We start from the raw sequence: 21,991 nt of genomic DNA on the forward strand, positions 1-21,991 counted from the left end.
TCTCTCTTCTTCTCCTATTTAATTTTATCTATTACTAATAAAATAATAAAATAATAAAAATAATTAAAAATGATGATAAAAATTTATAATAATGTAAAATAATTAAATTAAATATTAATTTTTACGTCATTGCACTTTAAGAAAGTAGCATTTATTATAAGTTCGGAGATAATATTTAGAAATGTTGTTTGACGACTATTCTCCTGATTTTAATATAGTGCAACTATTTGACAGCTGTTATTTTCCGATTGTAGACTTCTCTTTCGATAAGATATCGATGATGTCTATCGGCGAAATCCTAGTGCATGCAGGATGAAGAAATGCCATGAAGTATAATAATTATTGCGCGGGCGCGGGTCAATAATTCGTGCCACGTTGCTTGGCGACGGTATTCCTACTCTAAGCCTCCGGAACAATCGGCGCGAAGTGCTCCTCTATTCCTTCTCCAACTGTTCAGACTCCAGGCAGAAGCCGACCAACCTACAATACGGTGCTTCCAAGACCGAAGACGAAGATCTTGTCTTCCAATTGCGGCGGCTGACCCCTTATAGTGTCATCTCTGTTCGTGAAGAGAGCGAGTTAGGTATTAGTATGATTTACATCTTTCTTCTCTCTCGTCTTTTAAAAATCTGTGCATTTGAAACCAAGTTGATTTTCTGAAGGGGACACGTGACGAGTGTTCCGAGCGAAACGTGTTCTGCATGCGCGAGAATGATTTCGATAATAGTCGCACGTGAAGTTTTCCAGAATCATGACTGCATTGTGGTTTACGAAATGAAAGTGCCAATGTAGTACATTAAATTTCTGTGATATTAATTAATTTATTAATTTAACGATGATAAAACTTTCACGTCAATTAAAGTAGCACGAAAATAAATTGAATGTTATTTAATATTATAAAATATTTAATATCATATATAATCGCTTCGACGAAAGTGTAATTTGCTCGTCGGCAGCAGCTACAATTCATTCAATCACCATACATTACAACTAGTTTCCTGTTACAAATTAACAGAAATAAGTACCTGGAAAAGTTTATTACTCTTGATATATTTCGCTCTTTAAAGAATCATTACATATCGTACACGCAATTCTTCTGTCTTCTAAATTGTCTTCTAAATTAAAGAACTTCAGCTCTTCGCAACTTATTAAATAAAATAATAATGAAATAATAACGATTAATAACAAAAATAATAACGCTATTCTTCTGTCTTCTAAATTGTCTTCTAAATTAAAGAACTTCAGCTCTCCGCAACTTATTAAATAAAATAACAATGAAATAATAACGATTAATAATGATTAATAACAAAAATAATAACAATGAAGTAATTTATACGTACATTTTTTATTTATTATTGTAATTTTATCTTCTATTTTATAAATAGTATAAAACTCAAATTATATAAAAACAATAAAGAATTCTTAATTTTCAAAAACAATAAAACGATAGAACAGGATAAATAAGAGTCGATTTTAACAAATACTAAGTATGAAGAATTATTAATATATCATTAAATTTTGTATAAATACATACATTAAAAACGCTAAAATATTAAGTATATAACTCAAAAATTAATATAAAAATTACATTAAAGAGAGAATAAAATTGAAATTTACTATTATATTTGTGAATTCGATCGTATACTTTATATTTTTTATTACAATTTTTAGCGTGCTTCTTCAGTTTTGTTAACTTCAGATAAGATTAAAAAAGCAAGATAACTTAAAATTAAAATTAATTGGAAATCTGTTACTTGCTTGCAGAACTGGAAACGGTGGTATGTGGAAGAAAAAAGATGAACCAGAAAAAAATGCATCTACATCGCCAAATGATAGGTCACATATAGAAGATTACGTGACATTCGTGTCTGAATGCTGGTCATCATTGAAATCGTGGTTTAATAACAATTTCGAAAGACTGTTTAGTTTTAAAATAAGCGATGTGTCTAGTTTTGAAAAATTCGTTCAGTTTCTATATCGCCCGACGGATCCAGCCAGTCTAGGAGTGGCCAGAGCTCTATTTGGTGAGCCAATATGATAATTATACTCTCTAAATTTGTATCAACGGATAGTCACTGATTACGCAGTGACATATTTGGCACTGGATAATCAGTAAAGTTCAATTAAAAAAGAAAGAATGTTTGAGCATTATATAATTAAAATATTGATACTTGCACGTTAATTTCAATCTTCCAATATCATATTCATTGAATTTATGCTATAAAACAAGATTAGTTAAATCACATAATAAAGATTAGCTAAGTTAGGGATTTCACTTTCATTCATTGATTACCAGTGGTATACTTAGCACTGATATCAGTGATTATTCACTGATTCAGATTTAGAGAGTACTTTTACATAATTTTTCTAATTACAAACTAAGCTTTACAAATTAATCTAACCCAGTAAACATCAACTAAAAGTAACATAACATTAATGTTATGATTTTATACTGAACAATATAAATGTAATATAATACATGTGTTATATAACAGTTACATTATTGAGTTTGAAATTATAAAAGTAATCTTAAGTTACTTTTAGCTGGTGTTTACTAGAAAGTAGCTTGAAGTCATAAACAGAAATATTTATTATATATTTACCGAAGAACTCGCAATTAAAATAATTAGATAAAATAATTATAAAAGAACAATTAATAAATTATTCAACTTTAATTAAAAAATTAAATTATATCGTAATATATTATTGACATTAAGATAGAAAGAGCATTTCACAAATCAGCACACTAGCTCATCGCTGTTATCATACAGTTTAATCCTCCTCACCGCAACATTAATAAACGGAGCGAAGAATTTGAATTGTAAGAACTAGACACGATTTAAGACCTATTAAAGCGGTCATGAGAATTAATGGCTTGAGCCAATAAAAGCACGACCGTGATTCTATATCGCCGGTAGAAAAAGTGCATTACTTATACGAGCATCTTTTTCTTAACAACGTTTGTGCAGTGCACAATCAAGCTTGATTAAATATAAAAGAGAATAAATCTAAAGGTTTAAAAGATTTTGCTATGCTAAAGTACACAAGTCTTTCTATATAATTTATAAAACTATTTAAACTACAGATGTAATTCAAATATCTTTTTTTATCTACCTGTAGGATTTCAGTAATACATCCCGAAAATTCAATGACGAGCTGCGTGATAATTATATATTTTTACATAATTTCTCCAATTATTATAATTAAGTTATTGTAGGATAAGATATACAATTTCGAACATGATACAATTGTGAACAAAATAAAATTTAAATCTAATTTTTGAGGTTCAGATTAAAGAGTACTGAAGAGTACCAAACAAGAAAAAAATCAAGCTTGAACTTCGAAAATTGGATTTAAATCTTATTTCGATCAAAATTGTACAATGTTCAAAATTGTACCACCTTATCTTAAATAGTTTAAAGTCACAAATCAAAATATTTATTATATATTTATTAAAGAATCTGCAATTAAAATAATTAAATAAAGTAATGATAAAGGAATGATTAATAAATTATTCAATTCTAATCCATTATCTTTTAATCAGGCCTGTGCATGGTGATAGACGTTGTCGAAGAGAGAGGATTCGCAGATATCGACATAAAATGGGGAGATCCATGGGACTGTCATTTCCCGTTGATCCACGGGATGAAGCCACCATCGTTGCCGTGGATGATAATGATATACACGGTGATGTGGATGGGTGCCTTCGGAATCGCGCTTGGTCTGCGCTTCAGGATCGCGTGTGCCTGCTTCGTGTTGCCTTATTGGTATATCTTTCTGTTGGAAAAGACCTACTGGAACAATCATACCTATCTCTATGGCGTCGTGGCTACTTTGTTCTGGGGAACGGAAGCGAACAAATATTTGTAAGTCAAATATCTATATAGTAAAAAAATATTTTCTAGATGTGTTAAAACCGGTTCTTGTTAAAATCTTTTTAAGTTTTTAACATACTCAAATGTAAGTGATTTAACATAATCATTATGTCATTACGTTCATCTGTTATGTTTGTGTTATTTTAACATTAGGAAATGTTAAATTAATTTTTAAAATAACACAATTTAAAAGTGAATAATTTAAAGAAAATAAATAACAAAAATAATGTATTTTTAAAACGTAAATTCTGAGATAAAAGGATATAACGTATTATTCTCTCTCTCTCTCTCTCTCTCTCTCTCTCTCTCTGTCTCTCTTTAACATATTATATAAATGTTAATTTTCCAACTGTATATATTCTCATATAATTCTGCTAATATGCATTAATCGAGATTTAATGTGTTGTAATTTTTTAGCGCGTTAGATGCAAGCAATGCAGAACGGAACGGAAAATCCGTACCATATTGGAATTACTTCATTCTGAAATTTCAATTCTTTGCGCTTTATTTCTTGGCCGGCTTAAAGAAGTCCAGCAGAGAATGGCTCGAAGGCTACTCTATGATAAATCTGTCAAGACATTGGGTGTTCCATCCATTTAAGTAAGTAGAATTCATGTTATTTGAAAAAGAACAAAGAGACAACAATTGTACAAATCGTACATTTTAGCAAACGAAAATTGCACTATTATAAAGTAAGAACAGAATTGACGATCAATTTAATTTACAATTAAAGATGAATTTGATTTGAGTTATTATTACATATTTCAGTTTTAGTTCATGGTTGCGTTTCAAATCCGATAGTAATCGGCGCTTAATTTATTTAACTGAAAGATATATGTATAGTTTATAAAATAAATTATGTTATTTACATTAGGATCTCTAATCTAATTTCATTTATTAAAAACATTGGCGGGTGCAGAAATTTGTCAAAGAGAGAGCCCTTGGCGCAAAATTTTTTTTAATATCAAATATAAAAAAATAGAATATTATAAATTATTATTTAAATTATTACATTAAAAAATATTACTTAAATGTGTAATTCATAAAACGTTTTATTTAAAATTATATTAACATAAAAAATAATATAATAGAATTTATGTTTTTTATATCTAAGAACTTTTTAAATTAAAAAAATATTTTTGAAATATCAAAATTGTGATTAAGCATTTTAAAAATATATAACACTTTGCTATAAATATTTAAAAAAAAAGAAGATTGACTTCCCCCTTCCCGTGGATCGAATGTCAAGAACAAAATTATTTCTCTTTATTAATTAACAAGTAAAGAAAACGCTTTCTTTCAGAATATTTCTGTCCACTGAGCAGATTGACTTTCTAATCGTCCATTGGTTTGGCTTTATCTTCGATCTGTCCGTTGGATTTTGGATGTTGCTTGAGAAAACACGTATACCGTCCATGGTCTTCTGCACAATTTTTCATTTAATGAACTCAAGACTATTTAATATAGGTAATTATTATTTAAAACAAATAGTAATTATTATTTAAAATAAATAAATTTAAAGAAAGAAAAAGAAGTTTTGAACAAGAATTGATAAGAATATTCAAAGATTTTCTTTGTACTATTATTTATATGAGATTTAAGAAAAGATCTTTTCAGGAATGTTTCCGTATGTGTGCCTGGCAACGATGCCACTCTTTTGCTGTGTAGATTGGCCACGTAAATTAGGACTATACTTTAGACTGAAACAAAAGATTTTATCGATTAATGCAAATTCAATCGACGCAAATGGCGTAAAAGAGACTGATAGTCAAGCAGAAGAATCCATGAAGCCCAACTACTTAAAATTGTCTTCAAATGAAATTTTTTGTAATGAAACAATGCATGAAGGTAAATAATCTTTTTTTCACAATAATAATTCCTTACGAGCTTAAAATATTTACAACTATTTTCAGAAAAAGCAATGAACAAGGAAAAAAACGAAAAATATTTTGTTAAACCAAAATCTGAAAAGGAAACTGATGAAAAAGATAACGATACGCAATCGTCTAAGGATTCAATTAAACTTAATAAAAAAGGAGCGACCAATGTTTGTAAAAGAATTTGGATAGCTCAGAAATCGCCGAAAAATACGAGAAAACAAAAGTTTGTAGCATCGCTGTTGCTGTGTCATATTCTACTGCAGTTTTTTCTGCCGTACTCACATTTTATATCAAAGGTACCACCTATTAATATTAGCATGTTACCCTTATAGAAAATTTAGTGATTAATTACTTATTAAGCACTGAATAACAGTACTTTCAATGCTCAAAAGTAATTAATTACTTTTGAGCATAAGTAATTAATTACTATCTTTTAATATTAAATTACTTACACAAAAAGTAATTCTAAAATCTGCTAACATGTTTACTTTTGCAATTAAATTAATTCTGCAAAAATATTTGCAATAGATAAAATGTCTTTAATTACAAGATTTTCTAAATTTATATGAATTGTCGTATGATTATATTTTTATTACAAAAATGTAACTTCAGGGCTATAACAATTGGGTACCTGGTCTATATGGTTATTCCTGGGACATGATGGTTCATAGCTGGGACACTATACACGTAGTAATTAAAGTGCACGATAATGCGAACGATGAAATACGGTATTTAGATCCTGTCGCTTGGGTGCAAAACGATCGATGGATGAAGCACGGGGACATGACGATACAATATTCGCAATGCTTAAAGGTTTTAAAGTGCCATAAATAAATATCTACCTTAAAGTTCTCAATAATATTTCTGCCAATAATCATTTTTATGCCATTATATTTATTAAATATTGAATTTATTTATGTATAAATTCAGAATAATCTGATGCGTCGAAAAGAAGAATTGAGGTCCAATCATTATTCGGAAGATATGGAAAAATGGATGAAATTGTCTACGAATTTAAGCGTTTACATAGACGTGTGGTGTTCGCTAAACGGCAGATTTCAACAGAGAATATTTAATCCAAACATCGATATGTTGACAGTTGATTGGCATCCATTTAAGCCAGTTTCATTTCTAATGCCGTTACTCACGCAATATAGTTCATATCGGTATGTCTATTTCAGTCGCTGAATCAATTTATTATATAATGTAGTAGTATCGATATTCGCTAAAAAAATATGTCATCAAAAATATTATAAATTAATTACATTATGAAAAATAATTAGTAAAAATTATTAATTATTAATTATTAATTTTTACTATATAATTATTAATTATCACTAATTGGTAACTGTCTTAGTCAGCCAAGAGAGCTTAAGAAAAATTATTTAAAATTTATGGTTAACCCTCCAGTATTCGAGCGAGTATTGCAAAATTTGCAACGTTCACTTTAAAATTAACTTTGGGATAAATTCAGTGTAAATTCAGAATCTATACAAATTAATTATATTTAAAAATTAAAGATGGAAATATATATGTAGCTTTGAACATTGAAATATAGTACTTCTACCCGCCAGAAAGACCGTACACCACTAATGTAAATATCGATAGACTCTTCATTTACAAATAATTATTTAGTAAGCAAAAGCAATTTTTTAATTGCTTTTGATTACTAAAAAAATAAATATTTTTATGGCAAGTATCGTCCCTATAAATATTAAAGTTCAATTTAAAAACACACTTAGCCGCGTATTTATTTTTTTATTCTAAATATTCTGTTTTTCGTGATTTTCAGATATAAAATGGATGAAATTCAACAGCATGTATATACTTGGTCAAATTATACGGATGTATTGTTCGTGGCCGACTTTCCAGGGATGTATTTGGAAAACTACATATCCACCGATTTCACGAATGTTTCTTTGACGGTGCTAGAAGGCGAGGTAACTTACGGCGAAGAAGAATCGATGGATGTGATCACTGTGTCGAAGAAGAAATCGATCTCTGTTGGAACAGGGAAGTTTCATCGAATAAAAACTACGAGTTCTTATCCAGCATGTTATATGTATACTTATACCAATCAGACGAAGCAATTAGATAGCGAAAAGTAAGTATTATATAAATATGTCATAATAAGATATTGCTACATGAAAACGTATAAGTTTCTACTAAAATTTCGTGATTAGTTTTATAATATATATTGCGATAAGTTTTTGAACAGTATTTATAACGTATGGCTTATATTTTATAATAAAGGAAAATTAATTACTGAAATAAATAAAATTAATAAAACTTCTGTATACATATTAAGAAATAAGATTTTAAAATCAAATTAATACGTTTTGAAAATTTACACTTAATATATTTTTTAGAAGGAAGCCTCCTCCAGTAATAGAAAACATGCCACAACTGTTAAAAGAAATTAATTATAAAATCATTGCATGGATAAAAACATTCGTCCATATAATAAATGCCTTCTTAAACCTGATATATGATGTTCCTATAGTACGACGAGTACGTGTTAGCAAGTAACAAACCTTAATAATGATTGAAAAAAGATTAAAATTATCCCTTACACCTTGTCTTAATGCGCGCATCTCTTATTCCTATTTATAATTTTTCCAGAAAAATTTCTTTACCTTTTAAACGTAAATTAACTTATATTAACTAAATTTAACGAAAGTTTAAAAATTAGGAATTTAACAAATTCTTAATAAAAAATTTACAAATTATGTTTCTTTTAGTTTATAAGTATTATAAATATTTTTGAAAGTATTAGAACGTACCATAAAATATGATTTTAAACTGGTTGATATAAATTACTAATTTTCAATAATAAAAAAATTATTTATATAAGAATATACACAACTTTTTAAAATATAAATTATAACTCACAATATACGTACATTGTTATAATATAGGGAAATGTGAATATAGCAAAGATGTTATTTTTATTATTTTTATATATTATACAGAGGCCATGTGATAAAATATACGTATGCAGGATGTAACAGAGAGACCATATTAGGCTTATAAAAATTATATTTAAAAATTTTTTAATAGAAATCCCTATTTTTTAATTTCGAAGTGATTTTTACATAATTTCAACAACGCTCTCCAAAGTCAAACTAATATTCCTATCTAATGCGTCACTTAAAACGCTACAATTTTTATCTGGAACATTTTTCAAGAAAAAAGAGCCTGATACAGTTACTCTGTTACAATATCCTGTATATATTGTTACAAATTAATGTGATAATCTATTGTAATTTAAAATAGAATTGTTAGACTAATATTTTTTACCAATTTCAGTATCTGACTCAGCAACTTATAAATTCGTATACCTATTTTGTAATTGTGCTAAGTATGAAATGTACTAAATATGAATATTTTTAATAAATTATTCAAATTCTCTCATCTATTAATGTGTTCATAAAATTGTTTAAACCTTTAATGATCAAAATATATTTCAATAAATAATAGCGATTTGACAATTCTAATTAATAATATTTTAAATGTAATAAATAGAATTCGTTTTTAGCTAATTTTACATAGAAACAAGTTACAAATGTATACATTATGGATTTTCATTCTCTACTTATCTAAATACATCATGCTTTTATCATCAGTATTAATAAAATACAATGTCTTATTTTTAGTTTCCTAAAAATAAGATAGTGTTTCCTTAGGATACTTCAATATCGGCGACATTCCCCAATTGTTATTATTATGCAAGGATTAATACTAAATTTTAATATCAATAAATAAAACAGATCTATTTTCATAAGATAATACAAATTATTATTTTATTTTCAACACGCTATTCTTCCACAACACAATTTCCGAGGGATGTTTTGGAGACGTCCTCTGGAGAACTGTGCTGTGTGTTAATCAGTTACTATTAATCAGTTATTCTTTGCTCTGAGAGGATAGACACAAAGATATTTCTTGTAGTCTTCTACGTCAACAATGTGATGATCTTCAATTTCCTGCTACGTCGCTTATATATTCCAAAGTAAAGTGCTCTGTCTTGGGATTCTCAACTATAACAATTAACATTTTTAATTGTAATTGTCTCAGCAACTTTGACCAATTTGAACATAATTCAATAACAAAAAGTGGAAAGCAAAAAATGATGTTACAGAATCAGAAAAATAATGTTACAGAATCAAAAATAGACATCAACCAAAAAAAATTCAATTTAAAAAATTATATACTCACAATTTTCTTTTTCGACTGCAATTTTTTCCGGATCATTTCCTATTACATGTATGCTTAATTTTCTAAAATTATTTCCGTTTTTTATGTGTTTTGCAAAACATCTTTTCAGATCGTCGATCTTTATGTTTTGTATTGCAAGTACTTCCCTCTCGTATCTGTCAAAAACGTATTCCCCTTGTATTATCTCACTCCAGTTTCTATCAACTTCTTCTTTAAGAACGTTATCAGTATATTGATATAGCTTTTTTTCAATTATTAGCCTCTCTTTTAATTGATCCAAATCCATTTCCAGGAAATCATTCAAAATCCCATTAAACAATTGCAAAAATACCTCGATCTGCTCATCCATATGCTCGGTCGTGCATTTATTTGCCTTAGTATTAACGGTAATGGAATATCCTAAAACTCCGTTAATGTAGTCAGAGTCGCACGAGACAACTTTAAACTGCATTGTTTCATTTGATACCCAATTGTGTAATAATATTTCAATCATTTCCTGAAAAGAGGATGAATACGATATGCGGATAAAATCAGTAGCAATAATCGAATATATTATACATATTTTATTAACTTGTACATAGAAATAAATATACATAAAATATACAAATACATATAAACTGAGAATTGCAATAACTCAAAAAATATATAAAACGATGTTATTTAATATTTACCATCATCAGATCGAGTAATACCGATAATTCAACTGACATGACATCAAACTGATAATAATTTGTTACTACGGAAGTCGCATTCATTTTGTCTATATTTTTTAATTTGCAATAGCTTATGCCCAAAGGTATTTGAACGACTCTCATCTGCTGTACTGTATTACTAAGCAATGGACCACAATTAATTATTTTGAGACAATGCTGTATAGTCTCAATTGCATCGTCCTGCGTTATGTTACCTTGTACAAGACACTGGACGTACAGATGATCGGTAAAGGATTTCACAAAGCGTCGAAATTCTTTAAAATTCACGTTAGACAGAACAGTATGCTTTTCGACGTCTGTATAATGAATAAGCTTCAATATCGATAATTTCACATCACTGAAAGAAAGAAGAAAGGAAGTTATTGATCAGCAGAAATATAATCTGATATGTTTCATTTTAGACTAACAATTGTTACAATTAATATGTATCATTAATTGTTTCTATAAATTACGTAAAAATTTTATAATTATTGTAATTATGCTTAATAATAAATAACCAGTACTCGATAAGATGATATGGATCCATAAATGCTTTGCTATAATATCCCTCATTTAATAGTTGCACTTTGCATGATTCAAATAAAGACTTCGTAACAAGTGCTGGATAATTAGTCATGTAATTTGCAATAGTTATCAACAAGCGCTGCAATAAGTAAAATAATGTATCTCGAAAATATATTTATAAGAAAAAATAATAAAAGAATAAGAACTCTTGATATAAAAAACATAAATAACATACACACAATAAAAAAGGCTAGTAAGATTAACGACGAAGAAATTTCAGAGTATTTTATATATATCTATATATGTATTTCATATTCCATTAACAATATCAAAAGTTTTGGCTACATTTCGAGCCATTCTTAGCAAACAATTTTTCTCTCATATTAATCTCATTCTCATTCCTGAATCTAGGGAGAATCGCAGCTCTAATGCGATAATTAATTCTATACAATGATTTTAACATTTAAATAAATACTAAATTAAAAAAAATAAATAGAGAGCTCTCAAAACCAGAAACACTTATCTTTCTTTAATAATATAAAATTCCGCAATCATGTTGGAGAATTAAACAAGATAAAATTTCATACTAGTTTTATTATTTAAATTAAAAGTTAGAAATAAAATTCATTTATCATTTATTATTAACAAAAAATACTTTTACGGTTTTAGTTTTGGGTTTTCCATTGCCTTTTTTAATTTTGTCCTCACTTGAATCTACCAAATACCGTGAAAAATTAATTATGGCATTACAGCTACGACACTTTCTGGATTCACAAATAAAATTTAATATAAAATCAAAAACTTGAGACTGAAGAAGACTTAGAATGTGACCGGAAAGTATGAAATTGTCAATGAAATATAAAATATATTTGAAATTTGAGCTTAAATTACCACATCGTTATTCTCATTAATTTTTATCACTAATTATATTTTTATGTTTATAACTCCAACGCACGCTTGATTTCATACTTACGGGCAATTTTTCGATAAACCCGTTCATTTTGATTATAATACCTTTATCACTAGTACTGATATGATATTCAAATCCAGCTACCACAGCTGGATATAATTCTTCAAACAAAAGCAATTTTAATGCACGACAGTATATTTCCATAAAAATTACACTGAAATGTCATAAACGTGAATGTTCTTTTCATTAAGGTACAAATACAAATGCAAAATTATATAAAAATCATAGATTGGCAATTACATCATGGTGAAAATTTTTTCTTATATTTTTTTATACAATTTTTTAGAATTTTTATAGAAATTTCAGAATCACTTAGAATTTTTGATTAATTTATTTTAAAAAATTTCTCAGTTTCTATATACAGATTGAAATGCTTTTCGGAAATGTCGAGAAAGTCTATCTACACACACACGCCCGGGAGTAAAATTTTTTTATATATATATGAATTCTGAAATGTTTTAAGATTTCTAAGATTTCTTATTCCATATAATTTCTGATGAAATTTTATGAAATCTGAAAAGATTTATAGTTTTCTTCAGAAATTATAAAATTAGAAATTTTAGAATATTCCGATACAACACAGAATTTGCAGCAATATCGTTGCAAAATCTCTGCAATATTACTGTAACATGCAATGTTGCAGCAGTGTTACTGCAACTTTTGTGCAACTTTGTACTGTAGAAGTTTTGTAATTCATACTTATGAAAAATTTAAAGGAAAGGTGTGCTTTCTCAATATTTAAAGAAATGTCTTAATTTGTTCCAATGTGTCCCAAAAAAATCTGATAAATTTTCACTAAGGTAGTTAGAAATTAGAATAGGGTCAGTAATACAATAGTAGCACTATTATGAAGTAGTTATACTATTACACTTTCCATGCTATTACTTACTTCTTCGGCGACTGAATTCCTAAAGAAGAAACAAATTGTAAATTCATACAACATTTCGGCAAACGAAACTTGGGATCCGGACGATACCAAATTTCCGATACATGATCATTGTATATTTTTACAGGATATTTCGGAACTTTCACTGGTATCGATATTAAAGAGAAGTCGCTGGCAATGAATTCATTCTTTAATGGTAAATGAAAATCTGGCAACGGCTTAATGGATTTCCAATGTTCGATACATTCCTTTGGTACTTCAATATATATATGTTTCTTTTTGTTTTTTACACAGGACTGAACTTCATTATAATCGAAAGTCAAAGGACGAGGGTTTTTTTGCAAAATCGTGATACTCGCGGTCTCTGGCTTCAAATAGTTCAAATACTTTTGTATAGCTTCTAGATTGTACTCAATATAAATAAGCTTATTTGCAGTTATATAATCACGTGGCGGATAGAAATGCATACCCTTACACAAACTTACTATATAATCCATAGAATCTGTTTCATTAATAAATCTAAAAAGACCTCAAATTAATTGTTTCATATACGTAAATTTTGACAGACATTTCTTTTTCAATTACGTATATCTCTCTTTATATATATATGTGCGTGCGTGCGTGCGTGCGTGCGTGCGTGTGTGTGTGTTTCTTTATTCATTTCTAAAATAAATTTACCTAAAATTATATTCCATTATCTTATAGTAGTCATAGTAAATAGTCCTTTTATGTGGATCTTCTTTTTTTAATAAATTAATAAAGGAAAATATCGCATCTAGAACTTCCTTCAAATGTTCTTGTTTTTCACAGAAGAGCACTACAGTAAGCTTCAACACAGTATATATACAATTATATCTTAAGAACGTTTTACTGTTACATTGAACATTATCACAACCTATACAACATGGCATTTTTGTGCGTAGATAACTTGTTAAAGAACCTTTTCCTCTATACCCAATAATCCATGCGATATATTCATGAGGTTTATTTTTATAAAAATCAAGCGGTAAAGGCATTGTCCATGTTACTTCCAGCTGCAAAAGACAGTTTTTAATTTATAATTATATACATACATTTATTATAAATATAACTTCTTTTGGATCTATGTTGAAATTTTAATCACGTACTTTATCATCTTGCTTAAACATAATATGTGATATATGAGACCTTGTTCCGGTTAATATTCTTTCGATGTCGGAAGTATTAAAAGGAACACAAGGAACATTGTCTTCATAGTCATCGGTAGATAACTTGTTACTTGGTACATCAACAAAGCATTTCGTAACGAATTTTTCCAATGTGCCCAATGATAATCTAGCCTATCATGTAGCCAAAACATGTGTCATGTTATATGAAAAATATATTTAATATGTAGTCAATGATTTACAATGCAATTTATACTGAGTTACCTGTATAGCTATTGTCATTCTGTGAGCACCGTAATGGCGATTTCTGAATTTGTGCAATTCTTCACACAATTTATCATCATCCTTATTACTGCTAAAGGTCATAAAACTGTCCTGAATATACTTGTTGACTGGATCGGTTTGCGCACAGAATAACAGTTCCTCATTCTCATCATAAGATACCGGTTTATACTCTATATATGAATATAACATATAAAGACTGAAAGTTACATTGATATGATATTATAATTTATATACCACTTATGTTCTCTCGCTCCCGTATAATGACATCCTTCTTCATCAAAGGATTAATGAAACCTTGAGCAAAACGATCAAGAACAGATAATAAGTGTTTTTCTTGGACATCAAAGTAAAATGTTGTTTGCTCGCTATCTGTTAAGACATCAACAAATCCGCTACGTTCTTTGATGAATGCTTTAAAATCGATTTCCTACATATAGATGATACTTTTATACATTTACTCTCTTCTTTTAAGTAAAATTCTTTTAAGTAAAATCTGACTAGAGAGTGAAAATTGAACCAATCTCGAAATAGTGACTCATTTTCAATGTTTAAGGTCCGATTGCACCAACGTTAAATTAAATTTTTAGAGTGAGTCTCTCTCCAAAGAGAAATCTTGCTTTGGGCCCGGTTGCACCAACGCAACGTTACTTTGACTTTAAGCGAGACTTAAAACTCTCATTTTCTCTCTTTAAAGCCGAGAGAGTAGGAGAGATAGAGAGAGTTTTAAGTTCCGCTTAAAATCAAAGTAACGTTGGTACAACCGGGCCCAAGAGCAAGATTTTACTCTTTGGAGTGAGATTCACTCTAAAAATTTAGAGAATAATACAAATAAATGAAATTTTATACTAAAAATTGTGCATCATATTTTAGTACTTCTGAGTATTTTTCGGATTCCATGAAAACCATATGCCTGAATAAATTTGCTATGCCTTGATTTTCTGGATCGCTGAAACATCCTACTCCCACACATAAGCCACATGCTGCCTATTTAAAAAAATATACGCATATATACACACATCACGCATTACACACAATACACAATGTGTAAATTAAATTAAATGGAGAAATGAACACAATCAATAAAATAACCCATACATAATTCAAATTAAATCACATATTTCGAAATGAATCCTATATGACAACTTTTCTGCAAATAGTGAAGAACACCATTTTTTAAATGGAAACTTTTGATAAAACTGATAATATATTCTTATATTAGTTCTTGTAAAGACAGATTCCATTCATGATTTTATTATCTATCTTCAATATTATAATGTCAATAAAATTTAGTACAAGTTATATCCTAAAATGCAACTAAATTGTCTTGTTTATACCTTCTTTTCACTCTTATCGTCTTGATGTCGAGAATCATCTGTTTTTGAATATATATCTGATATAAGCAAAGCTGTTAAACCATTTACTAATCTGATGACTCTAAATTTAAAAGACAAAACAAACAACAATGAAATATAAAGTCAGTGAAAATGTTGATCATATAAAAAATCTAATCTTCCCTTGTACAAGATGGATTAACTAATTGTAACGTTTGTCTCAAAAGATTAACATCAAAATATTTTTCAAACCTATTTAGATCAAAATTATTCTTTTTACTAAGCATATGCCTTTGTGTTACCTATAATCCTTCTTGTCGTTTTCTGATTTGACGGGCGTCTCCAGATATTCAACTCGATACCGATCATCGTCTTCATTACGCTCCATCTCTGCAGGCAATATATGACGAGCAGAAAATCGAAATGAAAAGATCTAATCTGAGAATTCGTAATAAAACTTTGAAGATTAAGAGTTTTTAATTTTTTAATAGATTTGGAGCAATTTTAACTTTATCCGACACTCGTTTTTCCTTCGTGGCACTTGCTCTTCAACAAAGATCAAACGACAAATGTGTATATTGTAACCGTCTACGTAGAAATAATAAGCAGAGTCATAGATACATGCTTACTTATTATTTACATAGCTGTTTAGGGCAGGTATTCATAATCGGTTCTTATATTTAAAACTGTTTTATTAAGTAGCCTTAAGATATCAGTAAACCAATCACAGAGCCTTCATATTAGCATTTTAAGCTACTTTCCAAAACATCTTCCTAAGAAAAATTTTACTCGAGATATGTGGTACATCGAACGTATATTATAAAATTATATTGAATAAAATTTTCTTCGGAGAAGACATTTTAGAATGTTGCCTTAAGATATTATAAGATGTATCGATATAAGAATTGATTTATGAATACCCAATTTAACTTATAACTATTTATTTATTATTAAGCTACGCAGGAAAGGGATTGTACATGTGGTCGCAAACTAATTTAAATGTTTGATAAGTTAAACAAATTGTAAGAAAAAAAGATTTTACTTTATTATTGTTAAATATTATAGCTTAACACATAAAATAAATAGTATAGAGTACAATTGTGCAATAAATAGACGACCTGTGTGAGTCATGGAAAATTCTTTCAGCTTTAAAAAAATATTTTGAAAAATTAAAATTAGAATATCTGTTTTTATTAAAGCTATAATTACTTTCATGATTCACACAGATAGTCCGATTGTTTGTTGCGCAATCAATTTATTTTGTAACGTATTAAATTATAATACCTCTCTCTAACATTAATAAAGCAAAATTTTTTGTTTCTTACACTTTGTTTAACTTATAAAAATATATTTAAATCAGTTCATTAACCGTGGGCATTTTAATGTTATTTACTTTCGTTCTTTTCTCAAATGTTTCAATTTTCACGTACTTTTCATCATTTTTTTCAATTTAACTTAAAAAACTGGACATGATGGAGCAAAACAATTTACAAATTCGGATTCAGCTACCTTAAATCTATAAAAACCCCTACTCTGGTTTGTGTTTCTCTAAAATTTTTTTGTGGTGTTGAGGTAATTGGAACCGAATTCTACTAATCTACATACCAAAATGGAAAATCTTGCACTATAGTTTATTACTAATATACGATACATATCTACACTCGCTTCCTACAATTGTAATCAGTCTTTGGTTGAAAGAAATAGAGAGTACAATATTTAAAAACTTCCGCACAATTTCTTTTTTTTTTAGAACTTCTAATAAATAAAACAGTATTTTATATTACTATACGACAGTTTATTATGTCCTTTCCATTACACATCAAGTTTTTCAAAAGACGTCCACAGAACGTAGAACGTTCTTTAAATGTTCTTCCACAGGTAGTCACAGCAGAACTTTGTTGTCTGGATTACTAAAGTATCACTTACTAAATGCTCTGACAGGATAAGTATAGAGACCTTCCTTGTAATTTTCTACGTTAGTAATATAATGAACTTTAGTTTTTTCCTGATCGTCGCTTATATATTCCAAAACAAAGTGCTTTTCCTCGTATATATAATTTTCAGCTACAATAATTAATATTTTTTATTTTATTTATCTCAGCAACGTTGAGCATAATTCGACAACAAAAAGTGAAAGGCAAAAAATATTACAAAATCAGAAATCATCGACCAAAATTCAACCAAAAAGTTATTTACTCACTATTACCATTCTTGACTTCAATTTCCTCCGGATCATTTCCCACCACATGTATGCTTAATTTTCTAAAATTACTTTCATTTTCCAAAGTGTGCTTTGCAAAAAATTCTCTCAGATCATTGATCTTTATATCCTTCAATGTAAGCATTTTCCTCTCGAATCTATCAAAAACGTATTCCCCCTTCGTTATCTCACTCCAGTTTGTATAAACTTTATTTTTAAGATCGTTATCAGCAATATAATTATATTTTTTTACTAATTCCTTCTTAACATATAATCCAATTTCTTTTCTGAAATCTTTTCCAAAATCTGATTAAACGATTTCAAAAATGCTTCGATCTGTTGATCCATGTCGGTGTTATGTGTATAAAATCAATTGCAATAATCGAACATGTCTCATTCATATTTTTCCCGCTTTTTATGAAAAAAAAAAAATATGGATTAAATATGAATAAAATCAAGAATTGCATTGCATTAAAAAAATATACAAGACAATGTTTAATACATATCGGTCTCATCATATCGATTAATACTGATAATTTAATCGACGTGATACCGACTTGATAATAATTTGTCACTACAGAAGTTTGATTAATTTTGTTAATACTTTTCAATTTGCAACAGCTTATGCCCAAGGGTATTTGAACGACTCTCATCTGCTGTACTGTATTACTAAGCAATGGACCACAATTAATTATTTTGAGACAATGCTGTATAGTCTCAATCGTCCTGCGTTATGTTACCTTGTACGAGGCACTTGACGTACAGATGATCGGTAAAGAATTTCACAAAGCGTCGGAATTCTTTAAAATTCACATTAAACAGAGCAGTATGCCTGTCGACGCTTGTATAATGAACAAGCTTCAATATCGATAATTTCACGTCACTATAAGAAAGAAGAAAGGAAGTTATTGATCAGCGGAAATACAACTTGATATATTTCATTTTAGAATATTAATTGTTATAATTAATATGTATCATTAATAGTTCCTATCAGTTACGTAAAAATTGTATAATTGTTGCAATTATACAATTGCTTAATAATAAATAATCAGTACTCGGCAAGTTCATCTGGATTCGCAAATGTATTCGTAAGATATTCCATATTTAATAATGATATGGCGACTCGCCACCAGAGAGGTCTAGCGAGGACTCGCGCGGATTCTCGTGAGCGCCACAGCCACATGAATTCTCTGTAAGTAGGATCTCGATATAAAATTCTCCCGGGCGTCTAAGGCAGGTCCCACTACATCGCCTTGACTGATGAGTCCAGTAATGGGACCAGGACGAAATCCCGCGGTTGATCATAGTTCGAATCGATCATAATCACTTTTCATTTTTTCGGCTACACCAACAAACATATCGCCAAAATGATAGATTTGTAGTCCTTCAAACTGCGCGCCGAATTGGTTTTCCGGACTTATAAATGCAATTAAACTACTGGAATAATATCACGAACTGAACTAAATTGACAAGCAATTCTTAAATAATTTTGATGCACAATCAGGCATCATATTAGCAAGATGTTACTGTGCTGAAAAACTGTAAATAAATTTATTGCGAAAAATATTATCTCGGGCGAGAGTATATATATATATATGTATGGTATATACATATATATATATATATATATATATTCGTAAGATATTCCATATTTAATAATGATAATCTGCAGGTTTCGAATAAAACATTCGTAACAAGTGCCGGGTAATCTAGAATATATAGAGCTGCAGTTCTTGTTGATAATTATTGCAAAATACATTCTAGATTACCCGGCACTTGTTACGAATGTTTTATTTGAAACCTGCATATTATCATTATTAAATATGGAATATCTTACGAATATATATATATGTATATACATATATATATATATATATATATATACTACCGGCCGAGGTATAATATTTTTCGCAATAAATTTATTTACAGTTTTTCAGCACAGTAACATCTTGCTAATATGATGCCTGATTGTGCATCAAAATTATTTAAGAATTGCTTGTCAATTTAGTTCAGTTCGTGATATTATTCCAGTAGTTTAATTGCATTTATAAGTCCGGAAAACCAATTCGGCGCGCAGTTTGAAGGACTACAAATATGATATATATGCAAGTACATATATGGTATATATATAATTCACATTGAATTATTGAAAAAGCATTATAGATCTAGCTTCGACTGTTATAGGCATTTTAATTTCTATTATTAATTGTGTTTCTTACATATGTATATATATTTGTATACATTTTTTAATTCTTTTGGAGTTCATTTCGAACGGATTACTCTTATTCATAAGGAATTTAAGACAATAGAATAGATAATACAAATTCTTCATCTATATAATTGACGGACGTAGCACAGATACCACAGGGTTTGTTCGCGTCGTATGTTCCAGCATGTTCCAATATGCTTCTACCATAGCTCACTTGATAGAGTGAGTAGGAGCTATGGTAGGAGAATGTTGGATTATGTTGGAGCTTGCGACGCGAACAAATCTACAGACTCGTTAGACTCGTGCATCACATCCATTTGATTCATATTCGACGTTCCCTCTGCTGTGACTTTATCGACAGTGTCAGACGATGGATGTGGCTACGTAGTACCCAATTCGAGAATAGATGTAATGGCGGTAGTGTACGGTGAATTTTAAAGTCACTAAATTTAAAGTACCGCAAACTCGTCGCTATCTTGGCTGCGTTCGAAAACATCACCCGTGCCCCCGTGTATTATCTTATCCTCATTTAACATTGAGTAAATAATAAGGATAAAAAGATACACGGAGGCACTCGGACACAATGGCTGCGTTCAGCAGACTCAACAGTTTTGCAACCGTTTTATGATTGTCTGCTGAGATAGGACCATTCTTCTAGATCTAAAAGTATGATCCAATTAGCGCGAAGGAAACTTCCAACAGTTGCAAAACAAACGTTCTGCTGAACGCAGCCATTATAAGTAAGAACAATAGTTTCACTCAATCAAAAACGGTGGCCACCGTTCTGCACAATTAACAACATAGCGCACCAATCAGTTTCTCTATTCCCTAAGATTCTTCGCTCTTATAGGTGCTCATGCACAATTTTCATCATGGCGATCGTTGTGTCAGATCAAAGGTGCCGACACAAAGTACGGAATCCATAGGCGTTGCTCAAGACTCGAGATGGTCTTAAACTAGTGCTTGAATCAATCAGAGAGCCGTATTAGCATCTTAAGACATTGCTTGAGATTAAGACCGGACTATGGATTCCGGCCAGAGTGAAACTACTGTTCTTACCTATATTGTGACTCGGGCTGCGGTTCACTTGACGCTACAAACGCCTCGAAGCATTCTTTGATTAGTCAATTTGTAAAACTCTTTGTTCTGATTGGTCGCTTCGAAGCGTTTGTAGCATCAAGTGAACCGCAGCCTTGGGTGATGTTTCCGAACGTAGAGACACTGGCTACGTTTACACCGTGCACTTAGGCCGCGGCCTATACAATAGATGTTCTTGTTTATCCTGTATATTAAACAAAGACACCTATTGTATAGGTCGCGGACTAAGCGCACAGTGTAAACGTAGCCACTATAATAAGAGACTGGCATAAGACCGGAATCAAACTACGCATTGAAGATTGAGGTTGAAGATTGAAGATTGAAATTTGACCAATGAGGACAAAGAAATTTTAGCTCCTTTCGTTTCGATTGGTCAAATTTGAATTTTTCAATCTCAATCTTCAATCTCAATCTTCAATGCGTAGTCTGATTCCGGCCTAAGTTCTAGTTGGATAGAAAAAGGCATTTACAGGATAGATAAATCATAGGACGCGTTCGCATCTAGGACGGAAAAGCAGAAAAAGTAGGAAAGCAGAAGCCAATCAGAATTCGGACTGTACTATCATCTATTACCAGCACGTCTTTTGATTGGCTTTTGCTATTCCATATCCAGCCAATAAAAAATTAGCCTATCTATGCCAGTCTCTTATTATGGCTACGGTCCGTTTGACGCTACA

At 29.7% G+C, this 21,991-nt stretch overlaps 2 protein-coding genes across 2 annotated transcripts; one reads left to right on the forward strand and one right to left on the reverse strand.

Moving 5' to 3' along the window:
* The first annotated feature begins 457 nt into the window (after positions 1-457).
* GC (gamma-glutamyl carboxylase) lies at positions 458-8,341 on the forward strand. Its single transcript, XM_018453713.1, has 11 exons — positions 458-583; positions 1,765-2,024; positions 3,545-3,866; positions 4,293-4,475; positions 5,179-5,342; positions 5,493-5,723; positions 5,789-6,051; positions 6,368-6,568; positions 6,686-6,921; positions 7,548-7,859; positions 8,125-8,341. The coding sequence occupies exons 2-11, from the start codon at positions 1,781-1,783 to the stop codon at positions 8,282-8,284; spliced, it is 2,316 nt and encodes a 771-aa protein (XP_018309215.1). The 5' UTR covers positions 458-583; positions 1,765-1,780; the 3' UTR covers positions 8,285-8,341.
* A 1,316-nt stretch (positions 8,342-9,657) lies between these two features.
* On the reverse strand, positions 9,658-18,152 carry LOC108726242 (nardilysin-like). The gene is given in 16 exon segments (XM_018453693.1): positions 9,658-9,744; positions 9,746-9,777; positions 9,974-10,469; positions 10,645-11,023; positions 11,190-11,329; positions 12,164-12,314; positions 13,050-13,565; positions 13,725-14,080; positions 14,174-14,365; positions 14,456-14,646; positions 14,711-14,903; positions 15,350-15,460; positions 15,811-15,910; positions 16,110-16,197; positions 17,734-17,871; positions 18,008-18,152. Coding segments are annotated over 16 exon segments (3,315 nt in total).
* Positions 18,153-21,991: the final 3,839 nt, after the last annotated feature.

This window comes from Mycetomoellerius zeteki, unplaced genomic scaffold (genome assembly GCF_001594055.1).
Source record: "Mycetomoellerius zeteki isolate Tzet28-1 unplaced genomic scaffold, Tzet1.0 scaffold407, whole genome shotgun sequence".
NCBI classification, from domain to species: Eukaryota; Metazoa; Arthropoda; class Insecta; order Hymenoptera; family Formicidae; genus Mycetomoellerius; species Mycetomoellerius zeteki.